The following is an 18940-nucleotide window of genomic DNA, read 5'->3' as shown; positions in this document are numbered from 1 at the left end:
CATGTTCCTTTCCCAAGCTTGTTGGTACCAACTGGGGACAGCTGCTGCAGTGCTGGCCTCAGCTGAGTCCTAGTTGTCCCCAGCCCAGGCACAGGTCCCCACACCATCCCCATGGGCTGGTGCAGAGCTCCTGGCACAGGACTCGGTGGGGTTTTGGCAGATCTCTGCCACTTCATCTCCCTTTGGCCATAACTTTGTGCTCAAGAGGTAGTGTTGCACAGCTCCAGCTCTGCCATCGGTCTTTGGGGGGTTTATCCTTGAACCTCTCCACCACTGGAGGCCAAATCCTGCCCTAAGCAGCCAGATGCGCTTAATCCTGTAAACCTGGGTATTCCTGGGGTTTGTTGCCTCTGGGTTTGTCTGGATTCCTGCATCCCTGCCTCCGGGAGCAGCTCCCTCTGGCAGCTGGGCTGCACTGCCTATTCCGGTGCACTGGCAGCAGTGGGGCAGCAGCAGCAGAACTAAATTTGGAAAATGAGCTTCAGACACTTGTCAGTTGTCACAAATGAAGGCAGTGCCCTGCATGTCCCCCACTGTAGTGCTGTGCACCCTGCAGTGCTCGGGAGACAGCCCTTGGCAGGGCGGGAGGGAGCAGCGCTGCTCCCGGGGATGGCAGGCGCACGGGAAACCATCCCAGCCCCAGCCATGGATGTGGGAAAGGGGCCCTCATTATTCCCAGCCCTTTCCAGCTGAGCCATCATGAGCCAGGCAGCAAAAAATACAACTTCAAAGGCAAAGCCTCGGCGTGTGGAGAAGGCGTCCTGCCCCGGGCCGGGGTGCAGGAGCACTGGGCACGTCCTGACTGCAGCTGGTTTCTCTTGCACAGGGGATGCTGTAGCCATGTGAGGAGAAGGATGGACTGACACAGCCCCAGCAGTTGTTTCTCCACCTGAAGGCCAGGCTGAGGGGCTCAGTCTTCAGGGAAGGAGCCATTTGTTGGACACAAACACCCCCCTGGGCTGTGGTGAGGGGAGAGGAGCTGCCGCCGCAGATCAATCCGCTCCTGGAGGGGAAAATACCGCTTTGGTTTGGTGTCTAATTAGATATTTACCAGGAAGGAAGGAAAGATATAAATAGGGTGACAGTGACTTCAAAGGGTGTTTTTGACTTCTAAGAATAACACCTTTGCTGGCGCCGATTTCGGGAATATCAGCTGTGCTTGGGTGTGAAAGACGGAGGAGGTGTCGCAGCTCGGTCGGCAGCCAAGGGAGCAAACCCAGACCCCCGGCCCCACGGGACCAGCTGAGGAGGGGACATTGGCATCGCTGCAGGGGCCTGTGGAGAGCTCAGCTGGATCCACAGGGACTCAGGGGAGGGAGTCTGGGGAAGAGGAAGCCGCCAGTGCTGCAGTGTGGGTGGGAGGGGACGTGTGGCACCATGGGGACCCCGTCCCCACAGGCAGTGCTGGTGCTCGCCGTGGTGCTGGTGGGACTCTGGGCTCCCCGTGGGGTGTATGGGCAGCCCAACTTCATCGTCATCCTGGCAGATGATGTGGGCTGGGGGGACCTCGGGGCCAACTGGGCAGAGACCAAGGAGACCCCGCACTTGGATCAATTGGCTGCCGAAGGGACAAGGTAATGTCTGTCCCCCTTCCCTGCCCTCTCCTAGCATCCCTGGTTACTCTGTCCTGCAACAAAGGGGAATTCACTCCCATGGGACTGGCAGGGATTTAATGGATGTGGGTTTGAGTGCACGGGGAGGGCTGCCAGAGACCAGTGCAGGTCCATCCATCCCTGTGAGACCTGCGAGCTTCATCCCCCACTCCCAACCCTCCTCCCTGGGGCAGAAGGGGACGCATGCAGGGGAGCAGGGAAGGATGGGGCAGCGTTAGAACATGCAGAGCCTTGTGAGCAAAGGGTCCTTTAACCTTCCAGGTTCGTGGATTTCCACTCAGCCGCATCCACTTGCTCCCCGTCCCGCGCCTCGCTGCTCACGGGGCGCCTCGGGGCGCGCAACGGGGTCACCCACAACTTCGCCATCACGTCGGTCGGCGGCCTCCCCCTGAACGAGACCACCCTGGCTGAGGTCCTGCGGGAGGCTGGGTACAGCACAGGGGCTATAGGTAATCCCCAAAATGCCAAGGGGGCAGCCGGGGCTGGGGGGGGGTGACAAGGGGTGGCAAAGACACCCGTGTCCATCCCTTGCAGGGGGGTGGCTGCAGGTACTTAAGTGGAGCGCTGGCAGTGAAAGGAGAGTCTAAAGGATCACATGAGAGGGATTTCACACATCTCCCTTGGATTACGTAATCCCAAGATTAAAATCTTCCTTTTCAAACACATGATGCTGCCTGAAAATCCAGACTTCTCCATTTAAGCTCTAATTGCTTCACCTCACAAGGAATGTGCTGGGTTTTCCTGAGCAAACACGACTGTGCTCAGCAGCTCTGCCATCCTGCATCCCATGCAAGTGTTGGTGCTGCTGGCCCTGTGACTTTGGGCACCTTTCTGTCACCGTGGGTCCCCCCAGCCAGCACAAGTCCTTTGCACCTGCAGCTCCTGCTGGTGCACACGTCGTGCTGGCAGAAAATCCCTCGGTTTCACCATTGCCCCACAGTTTTTGGAGTTCTCCCTCTTGGATCGGTGCATTCGGTGGGAGCAAGCGCGTGCCGGAGGTCAGAGGGTGAAGCTGGCTGTTTAGGGGGGGTTAGAAAGCCGTCTGCTCAGAACACAAACACATGAAAGAGCCTTTTAAGGCTGGAAACACTCGCTTTGCACAGGCATGGGATACCTTATGCATTTTTTCTGGGTTTCTGCAAAAATAGACGGCATTCTGGAAACGTGGCCAGCACAAACAAGGAGCCTTTCTTGTAGCAAGATTAAAGCCCCCAGCGCTGTGGGCACCTCGTGGGTGATGGCTGGTGGTGGCTGTGGCTGTGTAACCTCTGAAATGATGTTCTGTGGCTTCCACGCAGGCAAGTGGCACCTGGGACACCACGGCCGCCATCACCCCAACTCCCGCGGTAAGAGCTGTGCCAGCGGGGACGAGCTGAGGGCCCTGCGGTCACCTTGACCCCACTGACACCCTCGCTCGCCTCTCAGGCTTCGACTACTACTTTGGGATCCCCTACAGCCACGACATGGGCTGCACGGACACCCCTGGGTACAACCTGCCACCCTGCCCGCCCTGCCCGCGGCACGGCACGGCTGCCAGGTACGGGGCCGTGAGGGATTCGGGTGCTGCCACAGGGAGGTGGGGATTCGCATCAGTGTCCCCAGCCCCGAGAGCTGCCCTTTGCTGTGGTCACCTCCCCTCATACTCCATGCACCCAGTTTGACCCCTGTGCACCCCACAGCAGGGTGCAGGTTGGGAAGGCCAGGAAAACCTCCAGGCTCCGTGCCTGCTCCCACACCGGTCCCCGCTCCGTTTACAAGTGTTTGGTGACTCTTCCCAGCAGGGTGGCGAGGAAGGACTGTTACACCGAGGTCGCTCTTCCTCTCTTTGAGAACGTCACCATCGTCCAGCAGCCCGTGGCCCTCGGCAGCCTGGCCACGCGCTACGCGGAGGAGGCGGCGCGGTTCATCCGGCGGGCCAGGTGAGGGGACACGGTGTTTGTAAAACCACCATTTATGAGGAAGGTCAGAGCATTTGAGCTGGGCTGTGCCTCCTTCCTGGGGGGAATGTACAGCAGGGTCCTGGCTAGCGGGCATCGGAGGGAGGGAAATGTTGTCATCCCTCTCCTCCGTCTGTCTGTCCTCCTTCCATCCATCCTCCATCCCTCCATCTCTGCAGTGGCAGCGGGGCAGTGGAGGTGCCTCCCTGGGTATGAAGTGCTTGCAGGGGTTTGGGAGAGATGCTGAAATGGGTGCCCATGGCAGCTCTGGCAGTGGGACCAGAACAGCACCCAGAGGGGTTTGAACCTGCCCTGTGTGAGGAGTTCAATCTATTTTGAGGATAAAGCACTCCAAGATCCCTGGGCTTCAAGCTCTGCCTCCCCCTGGCTCACAGGACACGAGGTGCCCGGGTGTGCTGGTCCCTCAGGAGCAAAGTGGCTCCTCCAAATGACGGCCGAGCCCTGGGGATGGGTTGTGTAACTTTAATCCCCATTATTGGAGGATTACGAGCTGTGACTTTGCAAAATGCCTCCCTGCAGTGCGAGGAGAGGAAGCGCTGCCGGGCAGCCGAGTCCCAGCCCATCCCATGTCTGCATCCAGGGATAGCACAGACCCGCAGAAGGGCCACAGTAGTGGGGGCCTGGGGGTTAGGTTTGTGTGATGGGGATGAAGAAAAGGCTGGGCAGAGAGCAGCCTGTGGGAAATGGCTCCTTATAAATCTGGGTGTGGTTTTGTTGCACAATATCTATAGTGGTCAGGGTGCTGAGGGTACTCAGGCTCTGGGCTGTGGGACAGCAGCAATCCCCCCTCCTGTCCAAGCCCTCTGGGCTTCCAGGATGCTGTTTGGCTGTGAAACCAAGTGTGTGAGCTCCAGTTTGATAGGAAAAACCTTTAAACTCCCAGAAGTGTTCTGGGGTTATCTGCGTTCACGGAGAACAGGATTAAGCAGGTGCCTGCCTTTTCTCTCCTTCCCTTTGATGGCTTATTCCAGTTTTCCCCTGCCTGACTCATTCATTACAGGGCAACAAAAGAACACCGGATTTGCCATCTCGGTGTTTTTTTAACCAGTCGTGTCAAGGTTGAGCAATTTGTGACGGTGAGAGGTGGCACTGCTCGAGCACAGTGAGCGTGGGAGCAAAAGTCAGGGACTCCTGTCCTCAGCTATCTCCATCTGGGACAATTCTGAGGTGTCCTTGTGATAAGCAAGTGGGATGTTCAGCTGAACACCGCAGCCATGAGTTCATCTGGATGCTGGAGTGGTGGGATGCAAGCTGGGGAAAGCGGCTTTCCCTGCTCCAGAGTCTCTGGCAGCCCGTGGGAAAAGGTCTCTCACGGCTTTTGCAAGGGGCTGGGCACAGCCCTTTGCAGGGCTCCAGTGCCATGGGGGAGGACGAGGCAGCTCCAGGTGGGATGGGTTTTACTCATTTTCCATCCCAGGTGACGGGTAAAGGAAGGAAATGCCGAAACACACGTCAGAGGGGCCCCGAAAGCTTTCTGGAGGCAGTGATGGGGCGGCCGGAGCCGGGCGCGTGCGCGGGCTGGGACACGTCCCCGGGATCCGGCCCCTCCCCGCTGCTGGCCATCCCACCCTTCCCCTCGGAGGTCCCTGAGGAAGAGCAGGACTCATTGGAGGAGATAAATATAGCTGTAAACAAGCAAACAGGACATGTCCTCTGATGATTTAGGAGTGAGCAGGCAGTGGGGCAGCGCACGGCGGGCGAACGTGCCGCGCTCCCTGTCCTGGGCTGCTTGGCAGTGCCAAGGCCGTGCCTGGGGTTGGTGTGGGTGTCCTGCTGTGGCTCATCCTCTGCCCATCACTGTCAGATCTCCAGGCACTTGCTGGAGAGGGGAACAAAGGGCCAAAATGGGCCCCTGAAGGAGGGGAGGGGAGTGGGTGGGTGCCTGGGATGCACCAGTGCGGGGTGTTTGGCCACTGGAGATGGAGGAAGGGGCGAGTCTGTCCCAAACAGGAGGACGGTTGACAATGAGGGGGGCCACGGGGAGAGGTTTAAGCAGGAGCAGAGGCCAAGCATCCCCCCAACAAGGATTTGCAGCCAGCTGAATGCACATAGGGTGTTTTTCTCCCAGGAGCTGTGGAAGGGCCACCGGTCTGTGTCCCCAGGCTTGGCAGTGCCACCACCCCAATGACCTCCTGCCACTGCCTTGCCCTGAAGGCTAAACACTCTCCCTCTCTCTCCTGTGCAGCGAGAGTGGACGCCCCTTCTTCCTCTACCTGGCTCTGGCCCACATGCACGTCCCGCTGTGGGACCCCCAGCCAGGCCTCCCCTCGGGCAGGGGCATTTATGGAGCCTCCCTGAGCGAGATGGATGCCCTGGTGGGACGGATAAAGGAGGTGGCCGACAGCCACGGGAAGGGCAAGACGCTGCTGTGGTTCACAGGTACGGCAGGAAAAGCGGCTGCAGGGCTGGGGGTGACACTGGTGACTGCTCCCGGCGTGGAGGTGGGTCGGGGGGCAGGATCTGCCCTTGATGCTCCCGCTGCTCCGCGGACAGGGAGCAGTCCCCTCGCAGGGATGGGGGTCCCAGGGTGCCGCGGCCACTCCGTGGGGTGCCCACCCTGCCACCCCCTTCGGCCCCGGGGCTGAACTGGCCGGGCCGTGCCTAATTAAGCCATAAATCCTCGCTCATTAAGAAGCCCAAATCCGCTCTCTCTGAGCAGCCTCCCTAATGAGGATGTCTTGCTCCTGACGACAGGAACCGCTCCGCCGCTCATTAGCGCCCAAAGCTGGTGGCAGCCGCTCCCCTTCCCTCCCCCCCCAGGACTCATCCCTTGGAAACAAACTGTTAGAAATCAAAATCAATCATCCTGCTGCTCTTGCCCGTGTGGGGAGGCATCACAGGGATGGGAAGGAGGGATGGAAGGGTGACTTGTCCTTGCCCACCGCCCCACTGTGGAGGTGTCCCCTCCCACCCTCTGGGTCCTGGTGTCACTCATGGAGACATTTCTTTCTCTTGCAGGTGACAATGGCCCCTGGGCACAGAAGTGTGAGCTGGCAGGACGCCTGGGGCCGTTCGTGGGGGCCTGGCAGAGGCAGCGAGGTAACCTGGCAGAGTTGGGAGGGGGAGGTCTGCCAGTCCCCAGGGGTGCAGAGGGGGTGCTCCACACATTCCTTCATTGCCCATTGAGGGGGACATGGGGAGCATTCCACCCCCAGCCTTTCCCTGGCTGCTGCCCTAGACTTGAACACAACCCAGAACAGTCAAGTTTTCCCCTAAAACTGCTGCTGGGAGGGTGGGGGGCTGGGGTCCCTGTTACCCCAGAACTTGAGGTGACTGGTGCTGGTTCAGGGACTGGATGTTGCCATCAGCTCCAGCAGGGTCTTGTAGCTCCAAACCCCGTCCTGCCCAGCACCCTCCCTGTGCCCTGGGGACTTTGCTTTTCTTTCTCTCCGCCGTTTTCTTGGGGTGTGTGTTTTTAATTTTTTTTTTTTTTTTCCATCTTTCCTCCTTTTCCGGCCAAGCCATCTGCTCGGTGGGTTTATTTCGGCCAGAAAACATTCATGAGTCAGGCGTTTCCCACTTCTACTTGTGTTACGCAGCGTAACGTGCCAGGCTCGGTTCCCCCCATGCCCCGGGGTCAGCGGGGCGGGAGCGCCTCATCCCTCCTCCGCTTCCTGACACCCAGGCCATGCGACCGTGGCCACTTCCCTGGGCAAGCGCTGCCGGCGGGCTGGCTCGCCTGTTCCCATTCCCATTCCCATTCCCAGAGCCCTTCCTCCTCCGGCTGGCTGGCCGGGCTGGCCCCGGGAATGAAATCCGTAACCTTAATTTTCTAGTAAACAAACCCTGCTGACGGCCCGGGTTGCTCTTGAGCAACCGCCGGTCACAAGCCGGAGCAGATGGTACAGGCAGTGCGGGCGTTCGGGAACAGGGCGAGGAAAACACGGCCCCTTTTCCAGCCCCTCGCCTCCCTGGGAAAACACCCGGATCCTGGCTGTGGCCGAGGCTGGGGAGGAGGTCGGGCTGGCAGGGCACTCCGAGCTGGCTGTAAACACCGGCTGGAAGGATGACTTCGGAAATCCCTGGGCTGGCTGTTGCACGGATGTTTGGAAAGCCGGCCCGGCGTTACGGGGCTGCTGCTGGCAGGGCTGGCACCGCAAACACCTGCCCCTGGGTGCTGCTGGGGTGGGATGCTCGGCCATCCCATCCCAAGGGAATCATCCCCCAGCACAGAAAAGCCCCTGAGGAGTGGGGAGGGCAAGGGAGGACAGGCTGCTCCGAGCTTTCCGTGTTTCACGTAGCTTGGTGTTTCCTTTTAGGCTCCAACCCAAATTCCAGGGGTGTTTTCTATTGATATCAGGTGATAACTGGAGTTGGTCCTCACTGAGAGAAAGCAGCATATCCATATGTGCTGCCCCTTTCTCTGGCTGGGGAGCTTCCCACAGCCCTCAGCCCACCCCAAAAACTTGTTTCCCACCTTGTGGCCAAGAGCCCAGCGAGGGGGGATACTGGGATAGAGATACACATTTTGGGGACGTGATGCTGGGCATGTTTTGAGACAGGTTTGGGAGCCTCTAGACCTGGTGTCCCTGTGCTGAGGACCTGCTGTGTGTGGTGGCACCAAGGTTTTCATCCCGCCACGGGAATGCACAGTTCAGCTTTCCTGGAAAGCCTGGAAAGTCCCCACAGCAACAGGGCTGCATCATCCCCACCCTGGAGAAAATTCCCTGGTTGGGTTTGGGTGTTTCAGCCCCATTTACTGCCCAAAAGTGTTAACGTGAGCTCATTCCTGGGCTGCTCCAATGTCCTGACCAGCCAGAGACACTGGGGTGGCTGGAGGGGGTTCCCCCACTCTGCTCTCCTGCCAGAGACCCCTGACCATGCATGGAAAAGCTGTGGAAATGCATCCAGGAGGACGAGTTATTTAATATGTGTGCAGAGATGGGGATTGATATTAATTGCTGTAATTGCTGTGGTTTCCTGGGTTGTCTGAGGGCAGGGGAGGCACCTCACTTTAGCCATACATGATGTGTGTTAGGAGCACTGTTATGTTTCCAATAGCCACAAGAGATCCCAGTGCCGGCTGTGTCCCACTGTGGAGGCCCCAAGGAGATGTCCTCTGGGGGGAAACACCAAAAGTTTAGGTGGGGAACAGGAGACACTGAGGATGTGCTGGCAGAACGGGCAGCAGGGTCAGAAACTAGGACTAGCCCTTGTGGCACCAGCACCGCAGCATCCGTGCCCTGTGTGTCCCTGTGGGTGCATCAGCATTGCTTGGGAGCGTGGATCAGCCTGTGGGATCAGGGAGTGACTCCCGGAGAGGCTGGGCTGGGCTGGGGACCGGCACAGGGGCTCAGAGGAGTGCGGGGTGGCCGTGCCTCTCTTGGCTGTGCCCGGAGGAAATGGCTTTGGGCGAGCGCCGTTGCCATGTGCACGCTGAAAGGCGCAGGACAAAGGCTGCTCCTGGGAAGTTTGCTCGGTGAATCGCGTTGGGATTTTCTGTTTGCCCCATTCCCAGCCCCTTCCCCCGCCTCAGCTGCCTGGGGCACTTTGGGCTGCAGCCAAGGCAGAGGGAGGCTCTCCAACACACTTCCACCCGTTTAGATGCTCAGTCCTTGCGTTTTGGTGCTCAGCACCCCCATCCCTGTGTGCAGCACTCCAGGTGGAGGAAGGGACTTGGGCAGCTTCCCCGTGCCATGCAGAGCATTTCAAACCCAAGGGCAGAGCAAGGGTGCTTTGGGTGCTGTCAGGGAAACGATGGATCAGGTTCATTAGCTGACAGGAGGGTTATTAGCAGGATGGTATTTTTAATGAGGCAGGTTTCCAGCAGGCAGGGGGGGAGGGGGGGCTGTCAGTGCTGTGCCTCGCTGAGGGCAGCAGTCCCTGGAACAAATTCCTACATTTCCTGCCTGCTCCATTTTCTCACCTGACATCAAAAGTGGATGGAAATGCGACGGCTCCGGCAGCAGCTGCATTTCTCATCACTTGCTGGAGAAACACAAAGCAGTGCCAAACTGAGCCCCTTTCCCCCCTCCCCCCCCCTTTCCCTATTTCTTTGAAAAACTCCTGTAACTCTTCTCCCTCCCCTGACCCAGATTCTCTCCAGCCAAATCACCCTCCTTTTGGGGCAATTTACACCCCTGAACGGTTCCTTTGCCAGGGAAACTCCGGGGTCAGGAGGTTTCCCATCTCAGCAGGGTGCTGAGTGCTGCCCTGTTCTCTTGCAGGTGGGAGCTCAGCAAAGCAAACGACCTGGGAAGGAGGGCACCGTGTGCCAGCAGTGGTGTACTGGCCTGGCCACGTCCCTGCCAAGCGCACGAGCCGTGCTCTGCTCAGGTAAGAGCCTGTCGGGAGCGGGGCAGCCCCTCCACCCCCTCTGGGAGGATCCACCATCCCCAGGTCACCACCTGGGTTTTGGCAGCAGCAACTGCCTGCACTAGTTATTCCGTGCCTCGTGCCAGACTGTACTTTTGTCCTCTCCCAAGACTTAATGCTTCAGCAAAGAGGAGTTTGAAAGGGCTTTTTGTGAGGCTGGTGGGTTGGCGTGAGCGGCCACCGGGCTCCGTGTGCCTCCTGGCCGCGGTGGCCGAGGGCCTCCCGATAATTAAAAGATGACGATGTTCTCTCTCCCCACCAAGGAGCAGGCTCAGGCTTTGTGGTTTGTGAATGGCTTTATGTGGAGGAGGGTGCGGTTGTGGGAAAGGCTGGCCGGGGAGATGGCGCTGGCAATCCCTGCAGGATGCGGCCGGGCCGGGATCCGGCGGGAGCTGCCCCCAAGCCTCGGCTCCCCGGGGAGGGTGGCATGGGGGGGGGTTCTTATTGCAGCAATACTGCACCTCTGCAGGCAGCAACTGCACCCCTCCATGTGGGACTTGTGCCTCTCCTTGAATCCCTCCTTTTCCAGCAGTTGTGGTGGGATGCCCCATCTCCTTTCATCCCTGGAGCACAGCATGGTGGAGGTTGGGGCGGTGGGGCCAGGGTGTGGCTGGGCATTGGGAAAGAACACCCCAGCTGCTGGAAGCAGGTCCTGGCTGGTGGGCCCTGGGGAGGTGTTGGGTGTTTCTAAGGTCCTTGAGATAAGCTGGAGCCACTCACTCCTTACATGGCCCGAGGGCAGCTCTGGGAGCTGGATTTTTGCAGGCACGGGAAGGTTTGAGCCATAAGCTGAGTCATGGGTGTCTGGCAGAGGGGATGGGGTGCACGTAGCACCCCATGGATTCACCTCCAAACCCTTCCCCTCCATGGAACGTGGGGCAGAGCTGCCAACTCCTGCCTGCTCAGGCAGCCAGGGCAGCACCTGCAGGGTCAGTGCCTGTCCCCATCCCCCTGTCCCACCAGCCTCCCTTCCAGCCCTGCCTCCAAGCCCTGGAATTCTCAAGCCCAGGTTATCTCCTCAGAGACCTTATCTCCTGCATTGTGGACCTTATCTCCTGCATTTCCCAGCTCTGGTCTGGCAGGTGGGACAGCTGGAAATCCAGCAGAGGCAGGGGCTGTGCTGCACTGCTTGGAAAGTGACTCTGCAGCTCCCCAGGAGTCAGAGCACAGCCAGGATCCCCCCAGCACAGCCTGGCATTGCCAAGGGGCCGTGCCCAACTGTGTGGGATGAGGCACTCCCTCTTCAGGAGGCAGCACAGAACCAGCCTGGGGGACACGAGCAATGGGTCAAGCTCAGGAAGGTTTCACCCCTGGTCCCAGCCATGGCCTGAGCTCATGGACAGGGAAGGTGTAGGGACGTGGAGGGATGTGGAGGGCAGGAGTTTCTTGGTGCTCACAGTGTGTCAGGACAGGTGGCTTTTCTCTGCACTGAGTCACCCTTGGGGACATCCTCCAAAGATCAGCATGTGCAATAGGAAAGCTGAAATTCCCCCAGTTGATGGGGAAGACCAAAAAGCTGGGGAGGGGATGAAACCTGTGTGCAGGCATGGCTGGGAGCCCTCTGCACACCCAGAGGGACCTCTGCCTGGTGGGATCCCCAGGAAGGTCCAGGGCTGGGCAGGGGCAGGCGTTATCCATCCACATGAGCCTCCTCTGCCCCTGGGGTTATGGAAACACTGACAGCCTTTGCCACCTGGGCAAAGAGTCTGCCAGGACTGGGCAGGACCTCTTGGCTCCACGTCCTCCCCAGAGCAGGGAGCAGGGAGGTGAGTGAGGTGAGTGTGCCCAGGGGCTGGGGAAGCTGGAGCCAGCAGGGCAGTGCTGATGCACCGCCACAGACCTGCACCTGCACGCTGGTTTCTGCAGAAAAACTGCTTTGTCGGCTTTTCTTAATTACGTTTAATTGTCAGAGCCACCCGCTGTGCCTCTGCCCTTCCCTGCCCCAGCCCAAAGTAGGGCACAGAAGAAGTAGGTCAGGAGGGTGGTGAAGAAGCAGATTGCACCATCCTGGCTGTGCCAGCGGCGTGGGGCTGGGCGGGCTGGGCGAGCTGGCAGAGTGCAAGGAGAGCTGGTTCAGCTGCCTGCAGCTGCCTGCACCCCCTCATCTCTGGGCAGGGCAGCCTTCCCTGCCACATTGTGCCCAGGATGCTGGGATGCTCATCACCGTGGCAGGGCAGTGCTCCCAGCACATCTTGCCCGGGATGTTGGGATGTCCATCACCCTGCACAGCTCTGCCCTGTGGGGCACAGGCAGGGAGCTGCTGATGCCTGGGCCCTTTTCCCTGGTGTTCAGGCAGCAGCAGGGTGCTGGGGTGACTTTATTTGTTAAACCTCTCTTGGCCAGGACAGGGGCTGGCAGTGTGGCTTTCACTTTCCCTTAAGCATGGCTTCCCCAGCTTGGCTTCTGGGATGTGCCTGCTAGTGGGGCCTTTGCTTTGATGCCAAGTTTGACCAAAATCCTACTTTTTCGTGCCTTTTTCTTTGGGTTACATTTACCTATGACTGGGGGGATCTTCAGCTGCTTCTGTCCTCAGTCACATTGTCCTTTGACCTCATGAGGTGACGATTTCCAGAGGTCCCATCAGCTGTGCTGGGGCTGCTTGGTCCAGCCCTGGAAGCATCCACATGCACCGTGCCGGGGGCCAGATCCTGAGGGTGCTGAGCACCCACGGGACCCGGGGCACGCTGCCCAGGTGAGCTGCCATTCTGGGGGGACCTGGTGTGACCCCGGCGAGGTGCTGCAGGGATGCAGAGGGGAGCCAGGATTTCTTTGGGCGCCTCCCGGCTCCGTGAGCGCGCCGACCGGGGCTGCCTCGCAGTGTTTGTTCTTATTTGTTCTCTCCGTCTCTTAGCAGCTAAATTAAAACTTGTTGAATGGGAGAACCGGGGGCTGTTAAGCCCAGGGCTCTTTTCTCTCCACTTGGCTGCCATCAGCTCTGGGCAGGAGACACACGGTGACAGATCATAGTGGGGGCAGGACTGCCATGGCAGGACCATGGTGCTCTCCTGGTGCCCCCAGGTTGGGGACCTGGTGCTTTCTCCTCCTCCAGGAATTTCCTTGCCCAAACTGACCCCCCTGGAGCTGCCATCATGGGTTTTGTAGCCAGAGGGGTGTGAGTTGAGTCCCCGTCGCCACTCAGCACTGCCAGCTCCTCAGCTCCTGTGTCACAGCCCTGTTCCCAGGAAGGGCAGGGCTGAGATGTGTCACTTGGCCACTCTGATGTCCTACTGTCCCCTGGGGCCATGGGACACCCTGCTTCGGCTGGTTCCCTTTAGAGGTGTGGGATCACCCCGTGACTGTGTCTGTGAGAGGGAGGGGTGTGCTCCTGGTGATGGGGGGGACGGACACTCGTGTCCTGTAGGATAAGGGAGGTGAGGGTCAGACGTAGGAGCTGCGAGTAGGATGTCCCCATCCCACTGGAGTCGAGTCCAGTCCCCAGTGGGAGGAGGGGGAGTCTGTGCCCAGGCTGTGAAGGGCTGGCAGCAGGGCCAGGTGATCCCTTCCCACTCCAGCAACGAGGGTGCTCGACCTCCACACGGCAGGGATGTGCTGGAAGGTGGGGAATTGCCATAGCCAGGCTCTGCTTTGAGCCACAGGCAGCAGGGGGGGAGGCAGCGACTGTCCCTCTGTGCATCCCCACGGAGCCAGGGGGACTGTGGGTCACCTTCCCCGTGTCCCCCCACACCGGGGGAGCCCCGAGTGGTCCGTTGTGTCTGAGGCCCTGCAGGCGCGGGGGGCTGTCGGTGGGAGCGCCCGTCGGGGTCGGTGGGATTTGCGGAGCAGCCCCGCGCTCCTGTTCCATCCTGGCGCTCCCGCTCGCGCTGCTCCGCGCAAAAGCCAAGACCGCGTTTTCCTGGGGCGACGGGATGTGCTGTCACTGGCCTGAAAACTCCCTGTGCTTGCCCTTTCTCCGCAGGGTGACCCGCTGCCTTGCCCCGTGCCCGGGGGGCTCAGGAGGGGCTGCCCCGCCGTGCCCCTGTCCCTGCCCCGCGGGCGCGGGGGGAGGCACATCCTGGCTGAACCCGCAGCGCCTGGCCAGCAGCCGGCTGGGGGTGGGAGACACGTGAAGCTGAGGCTTGCCAGGGCCTGAGCCGCCGCTGGAAGCCGGGTTTAACCTTTTCAGTTGTTGGGGTGGGTGCTGGGAAGCAACTGCCCCCCCACAAGGCACTTTTGAGGGGTGGCGGGGCACAGGTTGGGCTGGGAGGGACCCTCCAGGGATTCTTGCTCCTTGCACTGATGGCAGCCACCTCTTTCCCCAGCACCCTGGACATCTTCCCCACGCTGGTGGCCCTGGCTGGGGCGGCGCTGCCCCCGAACAGGCGCTTTGATGGCTTGGATGTGTCCCCAGTTCTCTTCGGGTGGTCGGATGAGGGGCACAAGGTAAGGCAGAGCCACCCCCCCAGTGACACCCCACCCCTCTCAGCAGATCCCTGAGCTAAACCAGGTAAGTAGGGAGGGGAAAAAGGCTCAGAGCTGGTGATGTGTGGACTCACAGGACCGTCACCCCCTGACCTGGAGGAGGAGGAGGAGGGCAGCTGGAGTTGACTGGGTGCTGCACCAGGCTGGGCTTGGGATATCAGGGTAAAAGGGCTTTGGGTTAATGAAGACTGTTTTGTGTCTCACTCACAAATCTGGGATTATGTATAGAAATGCCTGTGCCTGCAGTGTGGCACCTTTCTGTGTGCCACAGGGCTGTGCCCCCATCCCAGGGACACCATCCTGGGGACGCTCAGGCCTGTGGCAGCCCGTGGTGCTCTGCATGGTGTGTCTGCTTCCCAGTCACAAAAGGTGCATCAGTGTGGGGAAGAGAAGATCCTGGGGGCTCAAACCTAGTTGTATCCCTTTATTTATCATGCCAGGTGAAGATGTAAGGAAGCCCTCCTTCTCCCAGCTCCGTGGCTGGGGAAGGTGCCTGTTGTTACCATGTTCCATCGGGGCAACCCACCCTGTATCCCACAGCTCTGTCCATACAACCAGCTGCTGCCAGCTCCTCTAAGCCCAAAAAACACAGTTTGCAGGACAAGCAGGATGGCCACACATTTGTCTCAGAGTTCCACGAGATTTTTGCAGAACCAAAAGATAAGGAAAGAAAAAAAAAAAAGCAGCTTTAATAGCAGTCCCATGGATAAATCCTGATTTTGCTTTTAAAGTCCACCCTCCTGCGAGCACCGTGAGCCAGCTCCCAGCGGGATCTTGGATTTGCTTTCTGTGTCCATCAGGGGTTTGGTATTTGCTTTGTATTTATGGAACCCTCTGCTGAACTGGGAGATGAAGCAGGGAAGCGGATGGGATGTGGCCAACGTGCTCTGCTGTGTTCCTTGGGATTAACCCTCCTCTGCACGTGCAGTGCTGGGAGGGGGGGACCAGTGGTTTGCTGGGAGTGGTGGGTTTACTGGGAATGATGGTTTGCTGGGAGTGGTGGGTTTACTGGGAATGATGGTTTGCTGGCAGCAATGGTTTGCTGGAAGTGATGGTTTACTGGGAGCAATAGTTTGCTGGGAGCGATGGCATACTGAGAGTGATGGTTTACTGGGAATGATGGTTTGCTGGGAGCAGTGGTTTGCTGAGAGTGATGGTTTGTTGGGAATGATGGTTTTCTGGGAGCAATGGTTTGCTGGGAGCAGTGGTTTGCTGGGTGTCAGGGCTGAATGGGAGAGGGATGCACAACTGCACCGGGTTCAGGCAATGGGTTTTCTAGGGAGAAAAGGCTTCCCAACCCCCCTTTTCTAGTTTTTTATTTATTATAATAACAAAGTCACAGCTTAATGGAAGAGTTCCAGACCTGGGAATGTTTCTTGAAAGGGCTCAATCGAAACAAGCTCCTTAATTATGCAGCAAATTATAACAGATTTCCTTAGTGAGGGGTTTTAAGAGGTTTAGGAATGTGGTTGTTGGTAGGAAGGGAAGTTTGAGTGCCCCGACACAGGGCTGGCAGTATCCCAGCTGTGCTGCTAAAGGTGTAGGCAAAGGTTTAGAGCTGGAGGCAGATTAATTGGTTCAGTTCCCATTTTTGGCTTCACGGGGCCTTGAATATTTGCTGATTCCTGCTTTGGAGCTGTTTTATCCTGACCAGGGAGTGTCAGCAGAAGGGGACTCTGCTGCAGAGGTTCCTCCTTGCAGCAGCTCACACTGCACCACCTCTTCCACTTTACACCCTTCTATTTTTTCCCCTAAAACATAAATATTAAACCAAGTTCCAAAAGGTGATTTTTTTTTTTTTAAATTTCCCTTGCAATGGAGGGCAATAAAGGAAACTGAGAGCATTTGGAAATCACTCCCTACCCTGAACCCTGGCATTTCTTGGATGAGGTACCAGCTGGGCCCTGAAGACAGTGGCCATATCCAGACCAGGCAGGATGGACATCTCTGGGTGCCCAGGGGGGCTGGAATGCTCTGTGCTGGGCACTGTGGGATGGACATCTGGGTGCTCTGTGCCGGGCACCTGCTAAGGCATTGCCACGCTCATCAGCTGTGAGTGCTGTTACTAAACTTGGCACCACAGCTGCCTACAACTCCAGCAGATGTTTCTAATTTTTTAGCACAGTGGAAATTTCTTGAATCACTTTTAAACTCGAATCCCAGGGAGGAAACCTCAAGTGACTCATCCCTCAGTGAAGCCGTTGGCTCCGCGGCAGATCTGATCTGAGCAGAGGAGCCGCTGGACCGTCCAGCTCACTTGTCTCCTCGCTCCCGTGTGCCAGAGCAGCTGTCCTGTGTGGATCAAGTGTCCTAAATACTGGGGGGGGGGGGAGAGATTCGACCCACCCTTCCCTCCTTCCCTTCCTTCTCAGCCCGTTCCCTGTGCTGTTGTCAGGGAAGGGAGCCCTCGCACAGCGGGGTGAGTCAGCGGCGGAGACGGACACGGGATGATGTTCCAGCACCTCACCTTCCCGTGTGGCCTCTGCATGAGCTCACCCTCAGCTCGGGGCTGGCTCCTGGCTCCAGGCAGGGATTTGGCTCCCTTGGAGCACCCACGGAGTGGGTGACACACAGCACCCAGCTCCCAAATATTACACAGGCATTCAGTGGTAGGACAAGGGGGAATGGTTTTACGTGAAAAGAGGGGAGATTTAGATTAGATGTTAGGAAGGAATTCTTCCCTGGGAGGGTGGGGAGGCCCTGGCACAGGTTGCCCAGAGAAGCTGTGGCTGCCCCTGGATCCCTGGAAATGTCCAAGGCCAGGTTGGATGGGGCTTGGGGCAATCTGGGCTAGTGGAAGGTGTCCCTGCCCAAGGCAGGAGGTTGGAACTAGATGGTCTTTAAGGTCCCTTCCAACTCAAACTATGATCCTCTGATATTCTGTCTGTCCTGCTCTGCTGAAAGCCTCTGCACCTTCGTGATCACTTTCTTGACAGAGTTGGTCTGGGGAGGTAAATTCAGAACCAGGAAGGCAAAGGGAGATGTTGGGGTTTCCTTGGGTTCTTCTGCCACTATCCCACCCTTCAGCAATCAAAACTCTGTTGGTTGCTCAGTCCAGGGGCTGAATGGTGGCTGTAAATGGGTGCACAGGTGGAGCAGGTTTTCCCTGCCATGTTCTGACAGGCACTTTTTTGTCCTTCCTTCAGGTTCTGCTCCACCCTAACAGTGGGGCAGCTGGGAAGGTCGGCGAGATCGAGGCGCTGAGGCTGGCTCAGTACAAGGCCTTTTACACCACAGGTACTGTGTCCCTTCCAGAGATCCTAAAGTCTGGGAAAAAAACTTCTGGAATTCTTGGATCCCTACAGATACAGGTGGAAACTCAGGTTAACCAACTCAGGTTAATTCAAGCAAGAGCCAACCCAGCTCTGCAGCCCAGGGTTGTTGGCCCCAGAAACACTCTTGGACTAGGAGCTGGGACAGGGCGGGCCTGGGCTGTGAGGAACACAGAGGTGATCCCTGGGCAGCCCATAACTCCAGGGTTTTTCCCTCATTTCCTCCCTAGGAGGGGCGATGGCCTGTGATGGGAGCACAGGGCCGGCTGAGCATCACCAACCACCCCTCATCTTCAACCTGGACCGCGACATCCAGGAGCAGGAGCCTTTGGATGTGGCATCCAGGGAGTACCAGGCAGTGCTGCCCGTGATCAGCAGGGCTTACACCCAAGCTCTGGAGGACATTGCAGCCGACAACGTCTCGGTTGCAGATTATTCCAAGGATCCAGCCGTGATTCCCTGCTGCAGCGTGCAGCACGTGGCCTGCCGGTGCCACGGGGCTCACGCAGCCACGCTGGACCTTCCCACGGAGAGAAGAACAGCACGGCTTTGTCTCTAAAGCAAATAATTGCTCAGGCTGCTCCTTTCCCGAGTGTGGTGTCTGTGAATGGGATGTGCTGGCTCCAGGCTGGAGGTTGGCCACGGATGGAGGCTGGGTCACCTTTGCTCCGTGTAGGAAGCAGGGAGGTGAGTTGGTTGTGGCTCTGGGGCAGCACACAGAGGGTCCCCTTTGCTGCAGTACCTTGCTGGTTCTGGGCATGTGGGAAGGCTTTTTGTAGGGCTCTTTAGCTGGGAAAGAGCCAGGTCTTGGATTAAAACTACCTTCTGTGAGAGCTGGCTTTGGGAGAGAATTCCTCTGGGAAATATGCTTGGCTTTCCCTCTAAAATGGGAGTTACAGGAGCTCCCTGTGGGAGTACAGGGCACGGGAGGACGGGGCCTCTGAGCAAACATCCCTTCTGGTGCTGAGAACCTGGAAGTCTGTGGCTGCAGAGAGAAAATTCCCGGCTGGCACGAGGTGAGTGCTCTGGGAAATGGAGCAGCTGCCCCCCCAGCTGCCTGGTGAGGTTTGTTAGTGGGGCCACAGTAAGACCCAACTTTCTGTGGAAGGAAAGGGGTCCTGGGCTGTCCCTGAGAGCTGCTCTCTGTGTGGGCAGGATGCTCAGCTTGTCCTGCACAGCAGAGCTCAGGGACTGTGCTGTGACACCCACCCTAGTCCCAGTGTTTGGGAAAGGCTTTTTCTGGGAAGGTGTGGGGGAAGAGGCGATGCCAGGGGCACAGGTGGGGTGAAACAGTTCTTATAGGGCCATTTCTGGGCAGGTGCAAAGGCCTGGGGAGATGCAAAGGCAGAAATGAAGGTGCAAC

At 58.4% G+C, this 18940-nt stretch overlaps 1 protein-coding gene across 2 annotated transcripts; it reads left to right on the top strand.

The window, feature by feature from the left end:
* The first annotated feature begins 829 nt into the window (after nt 1-829).
* On the top strand, nt 830-18414 carry ARSG (arylsulfatase G). 2 transcript variants are annotated; one of them, XM_027736549.2, is made up of 11 exons: nt 830-1574; nt 1875-2062; nt 2912-2959; nt 3039-3150; nt 3395-3532; nt 5757-5950; nt 6530-6610; nt 9739-9847; nt 14146-14266; nt 17452-17542; nt 17808-18414. In XM_027736549.2, exons 1-11 carry the CDS (start codon nt 1378-1380, stop codon nt 18134-18136), a joined length of 1608 nt encoding a protein of 535 aa, XP_027592350.1. In that variant the 5' UTR covers nt 830-1377; the 3' UTR covers nt 18137-18414. The 2 variants fall into 2 exon arrangements, with proteins under 2 accessions (XP_027592350.1, XP_027592349.1); XM_027736548.2 differs by having other exon boundaries at nt 3392-3532.
* The last annotated feature ends 526 nt before the right edge of the window (nt 18415-18940 follow it).

The sequence above is a fragment of the Pipra filicauda genome, unplaced genomic scaffold, assembly GCF_003945595.2.
Source record: "Pipra filicauda isolate LSUMZ 115617 unplaced genomic scaffold, ASM394559v2 scaffold80_size11013439_pilon, whole genome shotgun sequence".
Taxonomy (NCBI): domain Eukaryota; kingdom Metazoa; phylum Chordata; class Aves; order Passeriformes; family Pipridae; genus Pipra; species Pipra filicauda.
The sequence above is the reverse complement of the archived record's forward strand: the minus strand, read 5'-3'. Positions and strand labels throughout refer to the sequence as shown.